Source organism: Macaca fascicularis, chromosome 2 (genome assembly GCF_037993035.2).
Source record: "Macaca fascicularis isolate 582-1 chromosome 2, T2T-MFA8v1.1".
NCBI lineage: Eukaryota > Metazoa > Chordata > Mammalia > Primates > Cercopithecidae > Macaca > Macaca fascicularis.
In genome coordinates, this window is record NC_088376.1 from 34,981,861 (window position 1) to 35,002,188 (window position 20,328).

At 40.7% G+C, this 20,328-nt stretch overlaps 1 protein-coding gene across 8 annotated transcripts in view; it reads right to left on the reverse strand.

Annotated features, from left to right (window-relative positions):
- The window catches only part of CPNE4 (copine 4), a 509,383-nt gene that overhangs the window by 478,425 nt on the left and 10,630 nt on the right, over positions 1 to 20,328 (reverse strand). Inside the window, exon 1 of one of the 8 annotated variants that reach the window (XM_065539902.2) lies at positions 10,688 to 10,989. The exons of the other annotated variants lie outside the window; for them this stretch is intronic. Coding sequence (XP_065395974.1) covers positions 10,688 to 10,710 — 23 coding nt within the window. The 5' untranslated portion in view covers positions 10,711 to 10,989. Of the gene's footprint in view, positions 1 to 10,687; positions 10,990 to 20,328 lie in introns of those variants that run through there. 8 annotated transcript variants of the gene reach the window in all.

The following is a 20,328-nucleotide window of genomic DNA, read 5'->3' on the forward strand; positions in this document are numbered from 1 at the left end:
TTTTTGTTAATGATGATGATGATGTGCTCGGCACCTCTGCCAGGTGGATTTTTCTAGAATGTATGATCCATTCTTCTCTTGAAGAAACGAGGAAGAAGAGCTAAGAGTATGATGTTCTAGTAACAGAAAACAGGGCAAGGGTCTTACAGAGTTCATGACTTGAAGCCCAAAATCTGGAAAAGTAACCATTTCCCTGTCTTCACTTCTTTTTGACCCCAGAAACCTAAGCATTTGGTTCAAAGATGAGACATAACTCAAATTATCAAGTTTAATCTTCAAGGGACTGTTTTCTCCTCTTCTCCAAGCAGCAACTCTGGAGTCAGATATGTCAGCATGCCAATTAAGAGTACCCCTACTGACTTTATGAACCTCACTGAATCCCCAACTCCATGCTTGCAAAATGAAGAAAACACGATATAAGTATTAAATTGTTGGAAGTATTAAATGAGACGTGTGTGTGAAATGTTTGGCAGAGTTGCTGCGTATGCAAGTTGCACATTGACTATCTCCACAATTTAAATGGTATGCCTTGGAGTTGTGCAATGTGAAACCTGCACAACCATACACAGCAGCCTTTTTTTTTCATTCAACAGTTCATTCATTAAAACATTCACATACTATGTTTCCAAGCACTCTATTTAACTTTCCTTAGTAAGCCTTAATGAATTATTCATCATAAACTTAATTCTAAACCAATTCTTGGATTGCCATGACACCTGTCACGATTTTGTATTTTCTGTCTCACAGTCACTTGCTCATGTGTCACTTACCCAACACACCCACCATCATTGCCATATTCCAGGGTTTCTGTTCATCACTGCACCGTCTTCCCTAAGCAATCAGCAGAGTGTGGCACAAAGTTTCTTCACAATAGATATCTCCAATTTGAATGGCACATTTCTTTGTTGGAGGTGTGGCTGGAATACACTGTGCATGTAACCTCCTGGAAAGCAGGGGGTTGTATCTCTGTTTTCACTGTGGAATTCCCAGCCCCTAGATCAGTGTCTGGTACATAGTAGGTGCTTAATAAATGTGGAACGAATGAAAAGCTGGAGCCTTGAAGATGTTATATGGGAATAATTCAGTTTCTTGGAATATAACTTATTATTTCTTATTGAATGAGGATGGAATGAAGGTATACAAAATGAAAAACATACCCACACCCTGTCTCAAGAGTGAAATGGAGTAAATATTAGGTGTAACAGCCTAACTATTGAAGAGTAAAATTATCAATTCTAGCGCAGACTTGGTATCTGTTTTATCTAAGGTTCATAAGAAGATATTGTGTTGATAAAAATAATATCATTTATCAAGTACCTTCTATGTTTTGCAACTTCTAATACATTATTTCTAACCTTAATCACAATGCCCTAATATAGCTATTATTCCTGTTTTAAGGACAAGGAAACAAGCTCAGAGACCTTAAGCAACTCATCCATGCTTTACATGCAGGAAGTGACTGAGCTGGAATTGAAACAGGTTCATCTGGCCAAAAGCCCCATGATCTTTCCATATGAAGAAAAGAGTATATGTGCACATTTGTGCACCTGGGCATGAATGTACACAGACGTGTACATTTTACACTGCCAGCTATGGGTTCAGTCAGATATGCCCATAAATTCTTTTATGAAGAAGAGCTCCCTGAACATCTAATGATTTTTTCCTGATAGTTTTATTTAACTCCAAAAACTTATTTTTTAATCTCATAAAAATATTCATTATCAATACATCATCTTGATAATATCACTCAAGAAGGAGATGTCTCACTCTAAGCATTATTATAAAATTTCACAAGCAGTCCACTTTTCTAAAAAATATGCCAATGACCTTTCTAGCCTTTTGCATCCTGGAATTATTAAACTAGGCTGCTGAGCAGCCTTGACACCTGCTCTGTGACCAATACTCCAGGCTGTTTATTTTAGCCTAGAACTCTCCAAGTTGATGGGCCCTGCCCTCAGGAGGGAGGGTGTGCACACAGAATTCAGTGGGTCACTGCGGAGCTGCCCATATCCTCTTACCTAATAGAAGGTGGACTTCAGCAGAATGCCTGTCTGGAGTCAGAGGTAAGAGCTGGCACTGGGTCACATGGCTGCTCTGTCTCTCTCTGTGGCAGATGTCAGGGTCTGCAGGGTGTTTTGTTAAAGGAACAAAATGCAGTAACTTCAAGGCACCAGCTCTCTTTCCCACAAAGCCTTGGTCTATGTGGAGTCAAGATCCCTGAGGAACCTCTGCTCCTGGGGGAGGGGAGGTCCTGTTCTATAAGCCTCCAGAGCTCATCACGGCCTGTCCCCATCCCTACATGCTTGTTAAACACCCAGCATGGTTTTCAGAGGCCATGTTGATGCCATATGTTCATACCACTGAAGCATTTTACTGCCTAAGAAGAGGCACTTAGCACAGGGAAGAGCACATTGTTTTCATACCTGGTTGGCTCTTAATACTTCCCCAGGAGGCTCCAGGCTCAAAGACAGGGTGTCTGAGAAACTTGGGAAGATGCCAGCAAGGTGAAGGTTTTCAGTGACACACTCCAGGATGTCAGTCCAGCAGGGAGAATGACCCAAGTCATTCATAACAGAATTTTTGTACAAAAGAGGAGAAAAAGAAGAGCCAGTGGGAAAAAATTATATATGCAGAGATTTCTTCTTTAATGGCAGGTAAACATTTAGTTATGCGAGTAACTTTCACTTAATCAGGACTAATTTTGGCCCCTGGGGTTATTTGGCAAAACCTGGAGATATTTTAAGTTGCTAACAACTGAGTTGGGAAAAGATGGGGAAGCTGCTATTCGGACCAAGTAAGTAAAGGTCAGGGATGCTACTAAATGTCCTATAATGCACAGGATAGCCACAACAAATGATTCTAGAGCCCAAAATGTCAATCATGCTGAAGTTGAGAACCCTTGGGTTATGTTAACTCTAAACAGATAAGGAAATGCTCTCTGCCTGCAGCCTCATTGCACTAGCAATTAAATTAGCCACATTCGAGGTAGTATAGGGAGGCATGGGGCGCGGCTTTGAAAAGTACTATCACCTGGCTATAAATTCTGAGTTTAAATCTTAGGTGCACAACTTTCTAGCTCTATGGCCTTGGGCAGATTGCCTAACTTCAGTGAGCTTCAGTTTCCTCTTTGGCCAAATGTAGACAGAACCAGCTACACCTAACCTGGCGTGAAGTTTAAATTACATGGGATGACAAGAAAGCATTTAGCACCCTCTCTACACACAGCTACAAATAACTAAGCACCAATTATTATGGCCCAACGAAGTGGGAGGAAAAAAGAACAAAACATGGTTTTTAAGAGAAATCTACCAAATGCTTCAGTAATCTGAGGAAATTTTAGCTTGAGTTTGACAGAAATCTCAAGAATGCTCAGAGCCGTGGCCTCTTTCTTTAGAGGGTTCCTTGACTCCTGCAATGTGAGCCTCCCCATCATGTACTCACAGCTTACAGGGCACCTCACTGACATGTATGATTGTTGCTTTGCTCAGCCCGGGTATCTGGACACTTTTGTGTCCAGGTCCCCATTTTCAGTGGCCAGGCATAACCCCAGTGATGGCCTGGTCAGGGAGAAAAGATTGTCGATACATGATACTTAGGCAAATGTTCTCACAGTGCATGTTGTCAGAGGGGCCACGACCTCTCTTCATTGCTCCAAAGCTGAGCAAAATCGGGCCAGATGTAGCCACATCTGCCTTTGGTCTGACACCCCTCGTCCCCCTCCATAGCCAATATCTGCCTTAATGCTGTTACCTCTAGTTGTTAGAGTCCTGTCCTTAGAGGAACTCGAGAGCTCCCTTTTTTCCAAGCCCCAAGAACTTCCTGGCACATGGCTTATCCTGATAGCTTCAAAGGCACCCCAGTAGTGGGGCACCACAGAGCATGAAGAGAGCTGCTTACCCAACCCGCACAGACTGTCTCAAAGGACCTCCAAATTAAAGCTCCAAGGCTAGAAAATAGCTTGGAAACCACCTCCTCCGTTTTTCTGAGCTGGTGAAACTGAAGCTCAGAAACAGGAAGGGATAGGCCTGCTGCTAGCCCATAGGGCGGCTTTGTGAAAATTAGCAAAGTCATCCTACATCGAGGGAGGCACTCCTGAGCCACAGTGAACAGCCTGCTGAGTAGAAGAGTCCCAGAGCTCAGGCCCACAGATCGATCCCCTTGTGCTTTAGAGAGGGGTTTGCTCAAAATCACAAAAACGAGTTGGCAGAGAACTGGGATCAGATTGACAACCTCTTTGTACAGATAGGATTAACTACACATGGAAAACAAGTAGCTCCTGAGCTCTTGCACAGGATTCCTTGGTCAAAAAGCTTGGATTTCACACTCCATTGCTAAGTTTTCCTTGTGGCCCTTTTAATGATGGAAAGGGAATGGCAAACAATTGCCACGTGTACATTCCTTAGAGACATTTCATATATGGCTGGTGACCCAGAAAAACCTAGTACCTGCAAAGAAATGAGGAGGCTCTGGTAGCTGGGGAAGGGGAAACCCTAATCACCTAGTTCAGAATCATCATTTAAGAAAGCAAAGTCAAATCCCAAAAGACAGTTTAGTTTTGTTCTGAAATTGTAAACAGCCCGCATAGAATAGCTATGAGAGAATAGGACTTCATTTCAAAGCAACTCATAACATTTTTCACCACTATAATACTGCATGTGACTTCTGTGATGAAATCATATTATGAGGGACAATTTCAATTGGGATTACAAGAAACATATACCACAGCTTAAGCAACAGGAGCCTGTGTCACAAGTGTTCCAGTTCATACATCATCCCCTTTGTTCTACAGCCAACCTTATTACTCTCATCTTATCCTTTCATATTCTGAATTTCCCTTTCTGTAGAACCTTGGTGATTTCTGCCCCCTGTATTGCCTTGGGAAGACTTCTTTCTGTTCCTTTATGGGACTGGCATGTCTAATCCTTAGGTCACAGGTCAGCAAACTTTTTCTATAAAGGGACAGGTAGTACATTTTTTAGGCTTTGGGGCCCATATGGTCCCTGTCACAACTATTCAATTTTGCCATTGTAGCACAAAAGCAGCCACAGGCAATATATAAAGTCATGGATCTATACCCTTGTATTCCAATAAAGCTTTCTTTTGCTTTTTTTTTTTTTTTTTTTTTTTTTTTTTTTAAGACAGTCTTGCTCTGTAGCCCAGGCTGGAGTCCAGTGGTGCGATCTCCGCTCACTGCAACTTCTGTCTCCCAGATTTAAGAGATTATCCTGCCTCAAACTCCTGAGTAGCTAGTATTACAGGCATGTGTCATGACGCCTGGCTAATTTTTATACTTTTAGTAGAGACGGGGTTTCACCATGTTGGCCAGGTTGGTCTCAAACTCCTGGCTTCAAGTGATCCGACCACCTTGGCCTCCCAAAATGTTGGGATTACAGATGTGAACCACTGCACCCAGCCACCTTTTTAATAAAAAGGTGGTACTAGATTTGGCCCCTTGGTCACAGTGTGCTGATCCTTGCTGTAGGTGGTACTGGGCGTGGGTGGGCAGAACCTGAGCTCAACTTATAGACACAAGCTGTGAAAGCCATCAAGAGACTCCTGGGCAAATAGAAATTAGCAGGTAAGATGGCAATGGTGGGAAGTCCTTCCTCTGATTCTACCCTTGACATACCTAAGCTGACAAGAAAATTAAACTGAGAAGATTGATATAATGCAGTAAGAAAAGGGACTTACCTGGAGCATGGATGCTTCATTCTAAGATATATCTGAACACTAGCTTCCATGGCATCTGAGTACTATGACATTAATAAACCAAGAGTCTGCTAGTCAGGTGGTCTCCTTTACATTTCTTCAGGATACTAAAAAGACAACCACCAAAGAGAAGGTCCTAATAACGGCGGCATATTTAAGAATTCATGTATCTTGGCTGGGCACAGTGGCTCATGCCTGTAATCCCAGCACTTTGGGAGGCTGAGGTGAGTGGATCAGCTGAGGTCAGGAGTTCGAGACCAGCCTGGTCAACATGGTGAAACCCCATCTCTACTAAAAATACAGAAATTAGCCAGGCATGGGGGTGGATGCCTGTCATCCCAGCTACTCAGGAGGCTGAGGTAGGAGAATTACTTGGACCCCAGAGGCGGAGGTTGCAGTGAACCAAGATCACACCATTGCACTCCAGCCTGGGTGACAGAGCAAGGCTCCATCTCAAAAATAAAAAAAAATAAAAAGAACTCATGTATCTTGTATTTATTTAGGCAATTACATTGAATTATACCTGAATAACCATAGGTTTTATTTTGTTTTTTTTGTTGTTGTTGTTGTTGTTTTTAGGAGTGAATAAAACACAAGGAGGATTTCTCAGAGGACTAGGGTCTGGAAGTCATTACATTGACTACATGCTTTACGCTTTATTGGGAAACAGGAAACCGGCCGGGCGCGGTGGCTCAAGCCTGTAATCCCAGCACTTTGGGAGGCCGAGACGGGCGGATCACGAGGTCAGGAGATCGAGACCATCCTGGCTAACACGGTGAAACCCCGTCTCTACTAAAAAATACAAAAAACTAGCCGGGTGAGGTGGCGGGCGCCTGTAGTCCCAGCTACTCGGGAGGCTGAGGCAGGAGAATGGCGTAAACCCGGGAGGCGGAGCTTGTAGTGAGCCGAGATCCGGCCACTGCACTCCAGCCTGGGCGACAGAGCGAGACTCCATCTCAAAAAAAAAAAAAACAAAAAAAACCAACAAACAAACAAACAGGAAACCTCTGCTCATCCCTAACCAACAGACAGCAGCAGGAAGGCGTGATGATATATCTTTGGACATCACAACTCTTCATTTACTAATTATGAGAGCCAAGGTCAACTTTTTTTTCATAATTAAAAAGTGTCCAGTTTCCCAGATTACACCATAATTCTCCCAATGTAAAGATGGTATTTTATACTTCTTAATATTATTACACCCTTGCCTAGTATTTTAGAATAATATAATAATTGCTAACATTTTGGGAATAATTATTCAATGTCAGGCACTATTCAAAATGTTTTAAGTCCCTTCTCATTTAATAACCTCACAACAACCTATAAGTGGAGAACTAGTATTATTATTATTATTCCATATTGACAAATAGTGGCACTGGGACACAAAGAGATGGTATAACTTGCCCAAGATCATACAGCTAGAGGTGGTGGATCCCGGATTTGCACCCAGGCATTGCAGCCCCAGAGCCTGTGGTCCTAACTTCATATAATGCTGCTTACAACAATGCAACCAATATAGGTGATCAATAAGTATTTGGGGTTGTCAGTAATGACTCTGAGAGGAGGGAAAAAAACAAAGTCTGAGTTGAAGCTCAGCCAAATTGTGCACAATTATCAGTAAACTCCTCCTGCTCCACTCTCCCATGACATAGAGAATGTTACACTTTCTTGAGGGCTCCTAAAGGGAACTGAGCTCTAAGAGTGGCAGCTGCCAGTGAAGAGCCTTGGAAGACATGTCCGCAGCTCTGTAAAGAAAGTCTCTCCTTCAATAGCTGCAGGCTGGAAGGCCCTGGGAATATGCCTACAGCCAGGAATGGAGCACCCTTTCCCTAAGGGGACATGGACAGAACAAATGACCCCTGGGCCAGCCTCCTCCTCCCCAATGCTCCTCCCACCCCCACTCCTCATCTCTTCATCTCTCCAAGATCCTGCTTCTGAGAAGGGCAGGGAACAAGCTCCCTGACTTTCCTAGTGACTGAGGTAAGGGCTAGGGTCACCTGAGAAGGAGGAGGGAGACAAAGAGGCACTACCAAGCTTGGGCTAGAAATTATGACTTTGTTGATTAGAACACTTGATTTTTTCCTCCTCAGTATCCAGATTATTTCATTCTCCTTTTTCTTTCTGTTTTTGTTAAAATGTTTTAAACTATATACACTATTTTAATCTCTCTCTTTGTTCTTTTTAACATTGACATTTGGGAGTAGAAAATGTAGCCTAATTATAGTTTTAATTGCATTCCATGGTATATATAAGGAGGGTTATATTTCTATTGTCTTTTAATATATTGTGTTCTTGGCTTCTGTCATTCAAAAAAAATAGTTATTTAATGTTTTTGAGCAATTGGATAGCTTTTAATTATTTTTGTATTATATACTTCCAAAGTCATTATATCATATTAGGAGAAAGTCATGTAGAAAAAACTTGACTTTTGTTTAACCAAGAATATTTAAAAATGGATGCTATTATTTTTGTAAAATATCTCTATATTCTTAAAAACAATTTTATCTCTTATTTTTAAAACATTTTTTAACTTCTGTTAAATCACTTCCAATTAAACATGGAACAAACTCTTTGATTTATTCTGCTGCTCAAATATATAATTTATTTATCATAGAATTCTTTGCCTAACATATTTTTTATAATAGGGTGCAAAGATTCTCTGCATCTAATTATTTCAGAGAGTCAAAGAAGCTAGACTCTGATCCTGGTTTATCTTTAATCTGCTGCAAAGATAATTGGGCTCAAATTATTGCACATCTCTGGGCTTAGGTTTTTCTTGTTTATAACATAGAGAGTTAAATAAAATAATACCAACATTTCCTTTTGACAACAGCATTCTAGGAGAGCTTACAGTGAGGCTTACATTTACCAGCAGGCATATCTTCCCCCTTCCTTTCTGCTAGAAGGCAACCCTTTCAACCAAGTTTCACCTGATAAAAGAAGGGAAGCAAAGCTCCAATAGACTCTAAGAATCAAATGCTGTCCTTAGAAGGAAAAGGAGTCCTTTCTTCTAACTCCTTAGACATACACACTCACACATGCACACACCCAACACATATATCATATACGATATGATGTCGGAATGTAAACTTTTCAATAATTGGTCAAAACGTACCAATTAAGAAATGTGTATCCTAAGCAGCCGGCAAATATTTGATAAAAGGATTGTTTTTTTTACTTGAGGACTTTTGTCACAAGCAGAGGGGACCTCAACAACCTGTATCTCCAAAGCAATGATGCTGATGAGGCTAAGCCATTGAAGGGATCAAATGGAACAATCACAGAGAAATGCCAGCCTCAGAGGGAATAAACAGAATCTTCAATTTCTACAGCTAGGCTGACAACACAGCATCTCAGCTGGATTTTATGCAAGTCATTTCCACAAAAGATTCAGACAGAAGCCTAGAATTGGGGCTTCTCAGGCACCTGAAAATAAGATATTTCTCCATGGATTGGGAATATTGAAACAATATGATTTGAATTCGTTTCAGCTTATAACCATATATTTGCTATGAAACTATCCAAAGACACAGGTTAAATGTACATGAGTAAGAAAATGGGAGACTTTTCCAGACCTATATAATTGGACCATGTAAAAGACAAGATAACTTCTAAGATTCTTTCAATCCTGAGCTGTGCAATAAAAAGCAAGCAAAAATTCACTAGCATGCCAGGTATCATACCCTGGATTTAACTCAATCATACTAGACCACTTAACCTAGGAATTCCAAATGAAATTCTTGACTCCCAGGCTCTCTGAGATATCCAGCATGTCAGACCATTAGCCTTAGAGGCGTGCTTTGGCTTACCCAAGATCTTACAAAAAGTAAAGACTGGAATTTCAACTACCAATCTAGGGCTTACATTTCAACATTCTCTCTTCAACTTAGCTTTCCACTGCCAGCAGGTCTTTGCCTGCAACACAAAGTGACCAATCTACTGATCAAGAATGGGTCTGAGATAGACTAGTTGGCTCCCCTGAGCCCATCACCAGCTGAAGAGAAATGGCATTTGGGGGAAACTGAAGAGGAGATGGCAGTGCCCAGGAGTAAAGAAGTCAGAGGAACCCTGAGAGAGGAAAACAGGTTCCCCTGGAATTTTACCTTGAAAAACTGGGGTAACAAAAATAAAGACCACTGCACTTTTACTTACATCAATTCCTGGATTGAAATTTTCTCTCCTCTCTGAATATTAAAATTCTATTTGGAAACCTAGCTTACACTCCTTCTCTATAAGTCTTTCTCAGACCCACCCATCTCACAAATTGGTCCATTCTCAGGACTCAAAATGCTTCTCCTTCATTCATCTAGCAGTCATGTTCACACTGTCTTGCATCATCTCACATTCCTGTTGGGTGACATCATGTAACTATTACATATTATTGCCTTTTCACATGTGTGTACCTCAATTCCTAAATTTAATTTTAACCTTCCTGAGGGTGAAGTCCATCACTATTTTAGATTTTTTTTCTCTAAGGCAGCAAATTGCATGCAGTAGGTGTTCAATATATCCTAGCCGATCACATGACTAAGGAAGACAAGCAAAGGAGAAAGAAGGAGCTGGAGGGGAAAGGTGATGCGGGACAAAAATGTCCCTCAGTAGCCGGAAGGTACACCTGTTGTGAAGGAAAGGGAAACAAAATTCCACACAAGCTAATAAGAAACAGTACCTGATAAACAACTGAAAATGTCTGTTGAATTGAAGAAAGGCGGTAAGGAAATAACAGATGGATATAAAGGAAGAAAAGACTAAAGGAAATGATACAAGAGAAGAAAGTGGAGATGAGAAGGGAGGAGTGAGGAAGATGGGAGAAGAGAAGATGGGAGAAGGGGGGAGAGAGAAGGAGAGAAGAATAGAAGAAAGGAAGGATGGAAAGGAAAATGGAAGGAAAGATAAAAAAGGAGTAGAAGATAGGATGAAAAGAAGAGTAGGGAAAATGGAAAAAAGAGGAAAAGAAGGAACAAAGGACAAGTCTTACCCTTGTATTTCTGGATCTTCCATTTTTATATACTCGTTCCCTTTTTATTTCCAAAATAGCTCTTGGTGTCTTAGAGGGCACCCGGCACCTAGTTCCAGGCTCGTTGATGCACCTGCATAAAGCTGTGTGTGAACCACATTCACTGCTGACTTGGTGCTTCACTGGCCAGCAAACACCATCTCCTGCAAGTACAGCACCACCGATCCTGGGAAGTCAGCCCCAGAAAAGCTGCATTTCAAGGCTCAGGGTGCAGAACTCAAGGACATTTGGGCAAAAGCCTGGGATGCCACTGGCCCTCTACCAGGAGTTACAGTGAGAGGCCTTCTCCTCTTATTAGTGCCAAGGCATCACATGACATGCTCAGCCCACCAGCTTCCTGGGCAGCCCAACAGGGAATCAGGGCTCAGAGGCTCCATGGGGTGGGGGCAGGGGAGAACCTTTGAGGATACTCATTGGCATACAGCCATGCCTCCCTCACTGCCAACTCCCTGAGGCGCTAGCACTCCTCCTCCGCTCACCCCTGAAGACCCAGATGCTCAACTCAGAGTGTGCCCCCAGACAACACAGGAAGGTTGGATGCCCAAACCTTGGCAAATGCACAACTCTTTGTGGTAATCCTAAAAAACAGCCTACCCAAGACGTCCCCATTTGCTCCCTTTTCCCTCTAATGGAAATGCCACAGTGTGTGAGTGTTAATGTATATATTTTTTAAAAAGAAGTTTACCACATAGAAGGCATCTATTGCTGTGACCAAGAAGGAGTTCTTGATGGGAAAAGAAGGTGTATGCTTTAGGGATGTCCATAAACCCCCGAAATCAGATGTACACAATTATGTGAATTTGATTTTTCAGGTGAGAGAGTTCATAATTTTAGCAGATTCTCCAAGAGAACTGTGGCATGAACAATATTTTTAAACTACTATTCTGTACTCCTGAGGAGAAGCAAAGCAAGTTATCAGGGGTTTGCTAATCAGGAAGAGTGATTGATTAATTTGCCAACTAAGTTTCATGAAAATGCATTTTCTAGAATTAACCTATTTTGCTAAAATGACAACTGAATTTTGAAGTAGGGACTTTCTTCCCCTAGCACCCCTCATCTTTATGTCTATCTGTCTGTGTCCACCAGCTCTACAGCCTGTGTCTGCTAGGAAAGACCGTTTAAACTTGTAACACTTCATTAAGCACATTTCCACCACCATCACAACTCTCTAAATTAAAGCAAACCAGTTCCAAATGGGCAAGACTTGGAGATGCTCTCACATCTGCCTATCCAAACTCATGCTACAGAAATAAAATGAGCAGCTTTAGAGGAGATTACGGTTTTAATATACCACATCATTGTCATGAAATTGAAAATATCATTGAAAGAATAACCAGGGATATACATGAAATATTTAAGCAAGCCCTAATATAGCGCTGCTGGGACCCGAAGAGTGATTTGATTGCTACAGAATAAAATGAAGCTTAGAAAAATCAGGGCGATGCACTTGAGCAACCACCAAAACATGAAATAATGGGAAACTCTGCTTTATCAAGAACTTTTTAAAAAGCTGTTTGCAGACTCTGCAGCTGTTAATCACTCTTCACATATGGCATGGCTGTCACCTTTACGAATCATGTTTTATCTTGAAAAGATTTTCCTTTATTACCTTTACATTTGCACATTCCTAAGGAGTTGTGAAGCAAACAAAAAAAAAAATAGGAAAAGCTCTGAAGTTCTCAAAGCCAGGAACAATATTTACAAATAAAACAGGCAAGAAAGTGTGTTAAGGTTTTAAATTATGTCCAATTTTGTGAGACCAAATATTAGCATCTTCGCTTCCGAGCTGCAGAAACAGTCTCATCTCTTATTAAAAAAAAAATTCTACACTAAGACTTTACCTTGATTGCACATGAAATCTAAGCCCACCTTGGTGAGTAGCAGAAATAGTCATATAGCTATTGTTTTAGATTAAAATTTAAATACATTTGATTCAAATTAATAGGTACAGTATTGCATCAATCTGTGACAAAATGCATCTGAAAAATAAATTTGATGAATGATGATATACATTATTGAGACATATAAAGATATACATATACAGGAATAAGAAAGGTTTACAATCATATAGTTACAGTTTGTCCATTTACTTTTAAAAACAGAACAATAAAGGCAACGGATAAAAAACTCAGCATTCAGGAAAATTCACCATAATGCTCTCCCTCGACGCAATGATGCCACTTTACTGAAATGTAATATTAGCCAAATTCATGCTTTTGATTTGCAGATCAAAAAGCAATCCCTCTGCTTTTTTTTTTTAAATAATGGTTCTCAAAAGTTCTAATAAGAATTAGAACTGTCAGAAACAAAAAGAAAGGAACAAAGGCTGCCCTTCAGCCAAGAGGACCAGAAAAAGTCTATTTATACAACATTCCTGTGTCTGTCTATCTGTCCGTGCCCACTAGCCCTACAGCCTGTGTCGGCTGGGAAAGGCCATTCAAACTTGTGACACTTCATTAAGCACATTCTCACCACCATCGTCGCTCTCTAAATTAAAGTCAAACCAATTCCAAATTGGAACCTGAAGGTTCAAGAGTCAGAACGCAGCACAAACTGCATCATGCCAGTGTCAGCCCCATCCTGTTCCTCTTACCCTTCTCTTCCCAAATGGAAAAAAGTAGCCTGTGTCCTGCACATGGGAGCCAAGAGTTTGTGAAGGACATTCCTCCTCCTCAGCCCCAGGTTGTTCACTGCCTGCCTGCTCTCAGCCATCCCATCCTGCCATAGAGAGTCAGTTACTTACCACAGATGGGAGGCAGGCAGGGCTGCTCCGTCTGAATCCCAGCACTCCGAAGGCTGGAGTGCCTGAGAGGAAAACTCTGGGTGCAGCCTGGGATTCTGATGTGGAGGCTGAGGCTGGGGCTCTGCTCACACCTCAGCAGAGCCAGCGTGCCTCCCTCCAAAATGTCTAAATTAGTAAATGATAACCCCATGGTCAAATCTGTGACCATGGGGTCAAATCTGTGACAGCGGACAGAAACCCCAGCTGTCTTCTCAGAAAAGGGGGGCTGTGGGAACTCAGGTTCCTGCAGGGTGGCATAGTATATGCTTTGAATTGGGAGTCAGCTACCCTACTCATATCACAGAGCATGAACATTTCTTTCAGGATCACATGGTTTACATTTTTTTTCCCTGGGGGATGCAAGGAGGACAATAAGAGCTAGGTGATCACCATCATCTCGGCCCCACCAAGCAATTCATCCACAGCTCTCCAACTCCCTAAAGAGTAACTCTGGAAACCAGTGGAAGTGTGATTTTCACCTATGATTTTGGTACATGAGTGAAGGCACTCACAGCAGCTCATCACAGGATGCTGTTAACCCTAGCCCTGCACACCTGGAACATGCCCAAGATTGCACCCACACGTGAGGAAATCTCAAACGCTGCTGAACACAAACAATAAACAGTATGTTCTTCAACTCCACCTCCATAAGCCAACTCAGAACAAGCACGAAGCATAACTTTGATGCTCTCAACTCTTAAATCCCCTTGTTTCTCTCCAGGTAAGATTCTTGATAGCACTGTGACAGCAGATGGTCATGTTTTTTGTACCTGCCTAATAATTCCAGCTGATGCTAAATGAATCTGACTGATGGTGATTCAAGAGACTGTGGCTGTCACGTTGGCACACTGAGATGCAGAGAATCAAAGGCGTGTACGTTTGCCTCATCACCTCTCTTGCTAATATTATGTAGAATGGTCATGCAAGAAGGATCCTTAGAGATTAAATAAAATACTTTGATTTTATAAATGGGTAAGTGGAACCCACACCATAAGTCATTCATCTAGAAATATATAATTATTCACGCCACAAGTACCTACTGTGTGCGAGATCCTCACAATACATAGCAACAAAGTTCTACTACTTAGCTATTTGGCCCATAGTTCATATTTCAGAATAATAATCCCTTGGATTTTTTGAAACCTATATATGTTTCCTATATAGGTTCCTGGAGATGGTCAAATAAAAATATGCTCCAAATGCAGGGGTTGGCTAACTTTTTCTATCAAGAATCAGATAGCAGGCAGTGCACATCATATGGTTGCTGTTTCAACTATTCAGCTCTGACATTATAGGGTCAAAGAAGCTATGTGCAATAACAGGTATGACAGTATTTCTACAAAACTTTATTTATGAAAAAAAGTGTGCATACTGCAGTTGATACATGTGCTACAGATTGCTGATCCCTACTCTACTGGATCTCATTTGACAATGACCTTTTTTGGGCTGTAGATTACAAGTTTCTCTTAATCAGATCTTATTTTACCTCAAACCTCCCCATTCATAGAAGTTAAAAATGTATATATAAAGGACAGAAATCACAGAACAAGGAGTTTAGGAAGTAAACTTTGTTACCAGCTATTGGAAGTATTCATAAAACACAAGAAGGGAATCGGAATCACAAATAGAACTGTTTCTGATCATCCAAGCAAAGTGGAATAGAAGTTTCGATCTAAGTAACCAAGCACCAGGCCTCCCAAATTGGATATTATCTCTTCTCCCCAGCATAGGGAAGATGATGTTCCCGTGGGTTTAGGCAGGTCCCTATTATTCCACCCCATAGAAAATAGCTGTCAATCATTTCTGCTGAGGACAGCAAGTCTATTTCCAGACTGCTTAGCTTGGCTGGCAAGTCAAATACAGGGCAGACATGGACATGTAGGATCAGAAGGCAGGTCTGGTCTTCCCTGAGCCCATTCATTCCCTGGGCAGGGGTAGGTAAGTAAGGAACAAGGAGGCCCACCTATATTCCCTGTTTGTGCCTGCTTTAGAGAAAAGGAGTTCTTAAAACAGCCCTAGCAATCTGCGAAACCAACAGGTTCATCATTTAGAGTGAGAATATGTATTGTTCACATGGGACCACTGAGTCAAAATTTAAGAATTCTTGACAAGTAACTCACAACTTTATAAAGAATAAGAAACTCAGGTCAAAGAGTTCCCAGGAGGTGGCCCCTCATGGGACAGCATGGATTCCTGCCTGATGTGACATTAAAAAAAAAACAAACAAACAAAAAACAGGAACAACTTGCCAGTACAATCACTGATGCTTGGATCTTCCTGCAAGTGCTTCTCTCCAGAAATGTATTTCCTGTACCCAAAGATGCTATACAAAAAAAAAAAAAAAAAAAAATCCATGCTGCCTGAGATCAGCTGGCAGAGATCCTTCACAATGAATTTCAGCTTCTACTAAAATGCCAAACGATCATCTGCACTTTTTTGACTTATTTGGTGGTGAGTTGTGCCTGATGTCAGACATCTGGATAAAAATTTTAAAAGTTGTTCAGCAAACCAGTGATCTAGATGTTTGGTGTCAAAAAGATCAAACAGTCAGATAACTGTTTGATTCCCTGTTTTCTAACTTCTTATCCAAGGATCCACTATATCCAAATAATCACTCTAACCTCACTGCAGCAGCCCCCTTCATTCACTTGTTTCCATGAAAATAAAAGGAAATCTGAGTTCATTGATCACCGATTGAGAACCACATTGAGTTATATCAGCTCCGATTCAGTTGATTTTACTCAGTTAAACTTAATGATGCTATAAAGCATTCAGAGTCAGCCAGAGCATCAAAGTGTCTGAACAACCACGGACCATTACACACCAAGAGAAAATATCTATAGAACTTCTCATTCCCATTAGATAACTAATTAAAATGAGGGGAAAGGGCAGTATTTCCATCGTTAACCCATGATTCAGCTGCCAACATCATATAAAAGCCTCAAGCACTTGAGTCCAATTGTTCATCTTTTTTCTCTTGCTTTAACGAGGCAGCAGAAGTGATCCCTCAGCCTGCTTTCTGGGGCTTCCCTTACAGTGCAGTGTACCCAGAGGAACTCAAACACAATGCTGCTCACAAACTTTTATGAGCTATTATCTTCCAAAATGCCTTCAGCTACATCCTTCAAGGGATAATAAAGCCACTACATCTTAGTTTGGGCCGTGATTGATACTTTAATTGTTGCTTTTTAAAATAAATAAAGATTTAAATATTTCAAAAGACAGTTCCAAAGCGGATCAGCCTTTTATTTAGCAAGTCACCATCACAAGACATACAGGCTAAAGCTTAAAAGAAGCCCTTGGATTTAAAAAAAAAAAAAAATGTTTAGGAGGAGATGAGAAGTTTCTCATCTTTGATGGCTACAAAAATTATCAAAACATATTCAGGTTCAGAGTCTAGAAAAGATGTTACTATTTGCAGCATGGGTCTGGTACAGCAGTTCTTAAAGGGTAAACTGCTTTGTTTTAATTTCTAATACAGTAAATATTGATAGATTTAATACACATGAACAAAAGCTCTTTGGGGTCTTCAGTTTGTTTGTTTGTTTGTTTGTTTGTTTTTGAGACACAGTCTTGCTCTGTTGCTCAGGCTGGAGTGCTGCAGTGTGATCTCAGCTCACTGCAACCTCTGCCTCCTAGCTTCAAGAGATTCTCCTGCCTCAGCCACCCGAGTAGCTGGAATTACAGGCGCACACCATCATGCTGGGCTAATTTTTGTATTTTTAGTAGAGATGGGGTTTCACCATGTTGGCCAGTCTGGTCTCAAACTCCTGACCTCAAGTGATCTGCCCACTTTGACCTCCCAAAGGGTTAGCATTACAGGTGTGAGCCATTGCGCCTGGCCCTGGGGTCTTCAATAATTATTAAGAGTGTAAAGCACCCTGTGGATAAAAGTCTGAGCACCTGTGTTTTAGTGGAAGGACTCTACATTTGGAGCAAAATGGTTTTTAAGGGTTTTATTTGTCTCCTCTGTCTCCCACTTGCTGTGTAATCACAGCCAATTTACTTGGCCTCTCTAGTCTTCCATTTTTTATACATCAGGCTAATCACCCTTATAATTATTTGCTCAAGCATGTCTTCCTTGCTGAAACATAATATCCAGAAGGTCAGGATTATGTCTGTTTTGTTCATCCCACATTACCAAAGCCTATCACAGCACATTACATGATGCATGATAAGGTTTCAATAAATAATCATAAACTGATTGACAGGGTGGCTGTGAGGCTTAAATAGAATAATGTGTATAAAGTGCCCCGTAAGGTACCTGGCAGATGGCAAATGTCATAGGTGCTCAGTAAATGCCAGATCCCTTTCTTTACCACTAATGCTGTTCTCAGTGATACCACAGAGAGAAAATTCATGGCTTGTCTATATAAGGTAAATATTTAAGGCATTGGTTCCCAAAGTGTGGTGTCCAAACTAGTAGCATCAGTATCACCTTTAGAAGTTGTTAGAAATCAAATTATTTAACTCCTACCCTAGACCCACTGAGTAAGAAATTCCACAGGAAGGGCCCATCACTCTGGGTTTTAACGAGCCCTCCAGGAGATTCTGAGATTCTGATTCATCCTCAAGTTTGAGAACCATGGCTTGAAGATAGTATTTTATGCCAGTAACATTTTAGACTTTCATAACAGAGAGATACCCAATACGTTGTCTGATGCTGGCAACCTAAGATCCTTTTGGGACAAGGGCAGGGGAAACAAAGTCAAATACAATAAATTTCTGCTGCTAGTCTTGTAGGGTGGAATGATTGATTTTGTATTCTGGTTGTGTTCCTGGGGCCAGTACTAAACACACCTTTCATTTGAAATGAAGCTGGAACCATCAGAAACAGAGGAAGTTTTATCTTAGAGAAACTCCAGCATAACCCTTGAGTCACCTTTTGTGGCTGGGCATAAAATTTGTGAGTAGGAACAGAGAGAGAGGAGGGGAGAAAAGGGAGAAGGGTAAATGATTCAGTAGCTATGAAAAGCATACATTTTGTTGTTGATATCTACCGTACCTTCATAAACACACTTCTAATTTTCACAGTTCCCTTGCAACACAGCAAACCACTACCATTAGGGTGATTAATTACTAATAAGCCTCTAGTTGGTGAGAGATGCCACCAGCAAATAAAGGTTGCAATTTCAGTAATTTCCAAGTGACAGCAAGCTTCACAACCAGCCTACCACATAGACACAATCATTATTCTCATTTTATATCTGTGAAAACTGAGCTTCAACAGGTTAAGCAGGGCTGAAATTCAAACCTAGGAATTCCTGACTTAAAATTTACGCCATTCGCCAATAAACAATCTTACCTACCTATATACAACACATATAATAGTCTTGCAAATATAATGGAGCACATTTGAGGTGAGGTCTATGATTTAAAGTTAATGCATAAACTACAACACACACATAGTCAAAATAATCCTTGAAAAAATCTTATAAATTTTTCATGAAGTACAATATATGTTGTAGTACAGATACAACAATGTGCAGTGGTAATATGTCTATATAACTTCATATATTAATTTGGATTATATGATAAAGAGTCAATAATCAAAATATAATAAGAATATTTTTAATAAATGAGAGCAGGTATAGAATAGATTTTGAGTAAGTTAAAAGCATGCTTTGCCTGGATGCAGGATATTTGCAGGAATGGAGATGCACCCAGAGTGACAGAGGGAGTATCCTATGGGCCAAAAAAGTTCTAGGTTCTCTGGAGTCATATCAAGAAGTGTGATATACAGCTGCTACTTGGAAAAGCTTGCAACATGCTACAGACATGGTCATATCTATGAATAACCATTTAACAAGGAACACAATGCAGGGGCTGAAGCATAGCCAGGCCATAAGAGGATATGATAAAGAAAATTAACTTCAACTTGGAGAATCCAAGCCCAAGAAACAAAGATCATATGAAGCATGGACTGGATAAATGTGCCCTGGTCTTGGAATTGGAATAGGAATACCCTAAATTTGGTTCCTCTTCCTCCCAAGTTGCCAGTGCTTTGACATTGACCAAATTATTTATAAAACAGTACTAATAATATCTAACCCACAGAATATATACTCATAGTGACCTGTGTATTTATATTTATATAATTAAATAATTTCATTTTTCTGCAAGATAAATGCATATTATCTAAAATAAATTAAAATTACTTTAAAAAAAAGTACTATATCTAACTTTAAATCTTCTCAGGAAGGATGGAGAGCAAGGTTGGGAAAGTAGGAACAAAATATTTAGTGTATACATATGATGAGTCAAGGCCTATCTTCTACCTTATATATATGGTTTAATCTCCATTTTTTTTTACAAATGAGGAAATAAGACAGAAAGGTTTAGTAATTTCCCCAAAGCAAAACAGCTATTAAGTGTCAGAGCTAGTGTTCAAGCTAAGTATATTTACTTTTAAAGTTTAAGCCCTTATCACAACAAAACTTAACAAACATTTGTCTTTATCAAACTGCATTGCAACCCAGTGATTTCTTGGCACATTTCCTGATAGGCGTGAGGAAGAAAGAAACAGCTTAGTTCATTCAGTCAATCGAAAGTTTTTGAGCAACTGCTAGGTACCTAGCCCTGTTTGGGGTTCAGTTGTGAGCAAGACAGAGAGAGTCCTGACCCCTTGAAGCATGAAGTGGAGAGGAAAGGGGAGTGCGGTGTGGCATGGGCCAGAGAGGAACACAGGACCAGGAGTGAGGAAGCCTTTATTCTCACTGCTGTACCTCGGCCACCAACGAGCTTGAGTAAGTCATTTCACCTTGCTGAGTCTCTTTTTTCTTATCCGGAAAATGGGAGGGGCGTGCATAATTTTATGGGA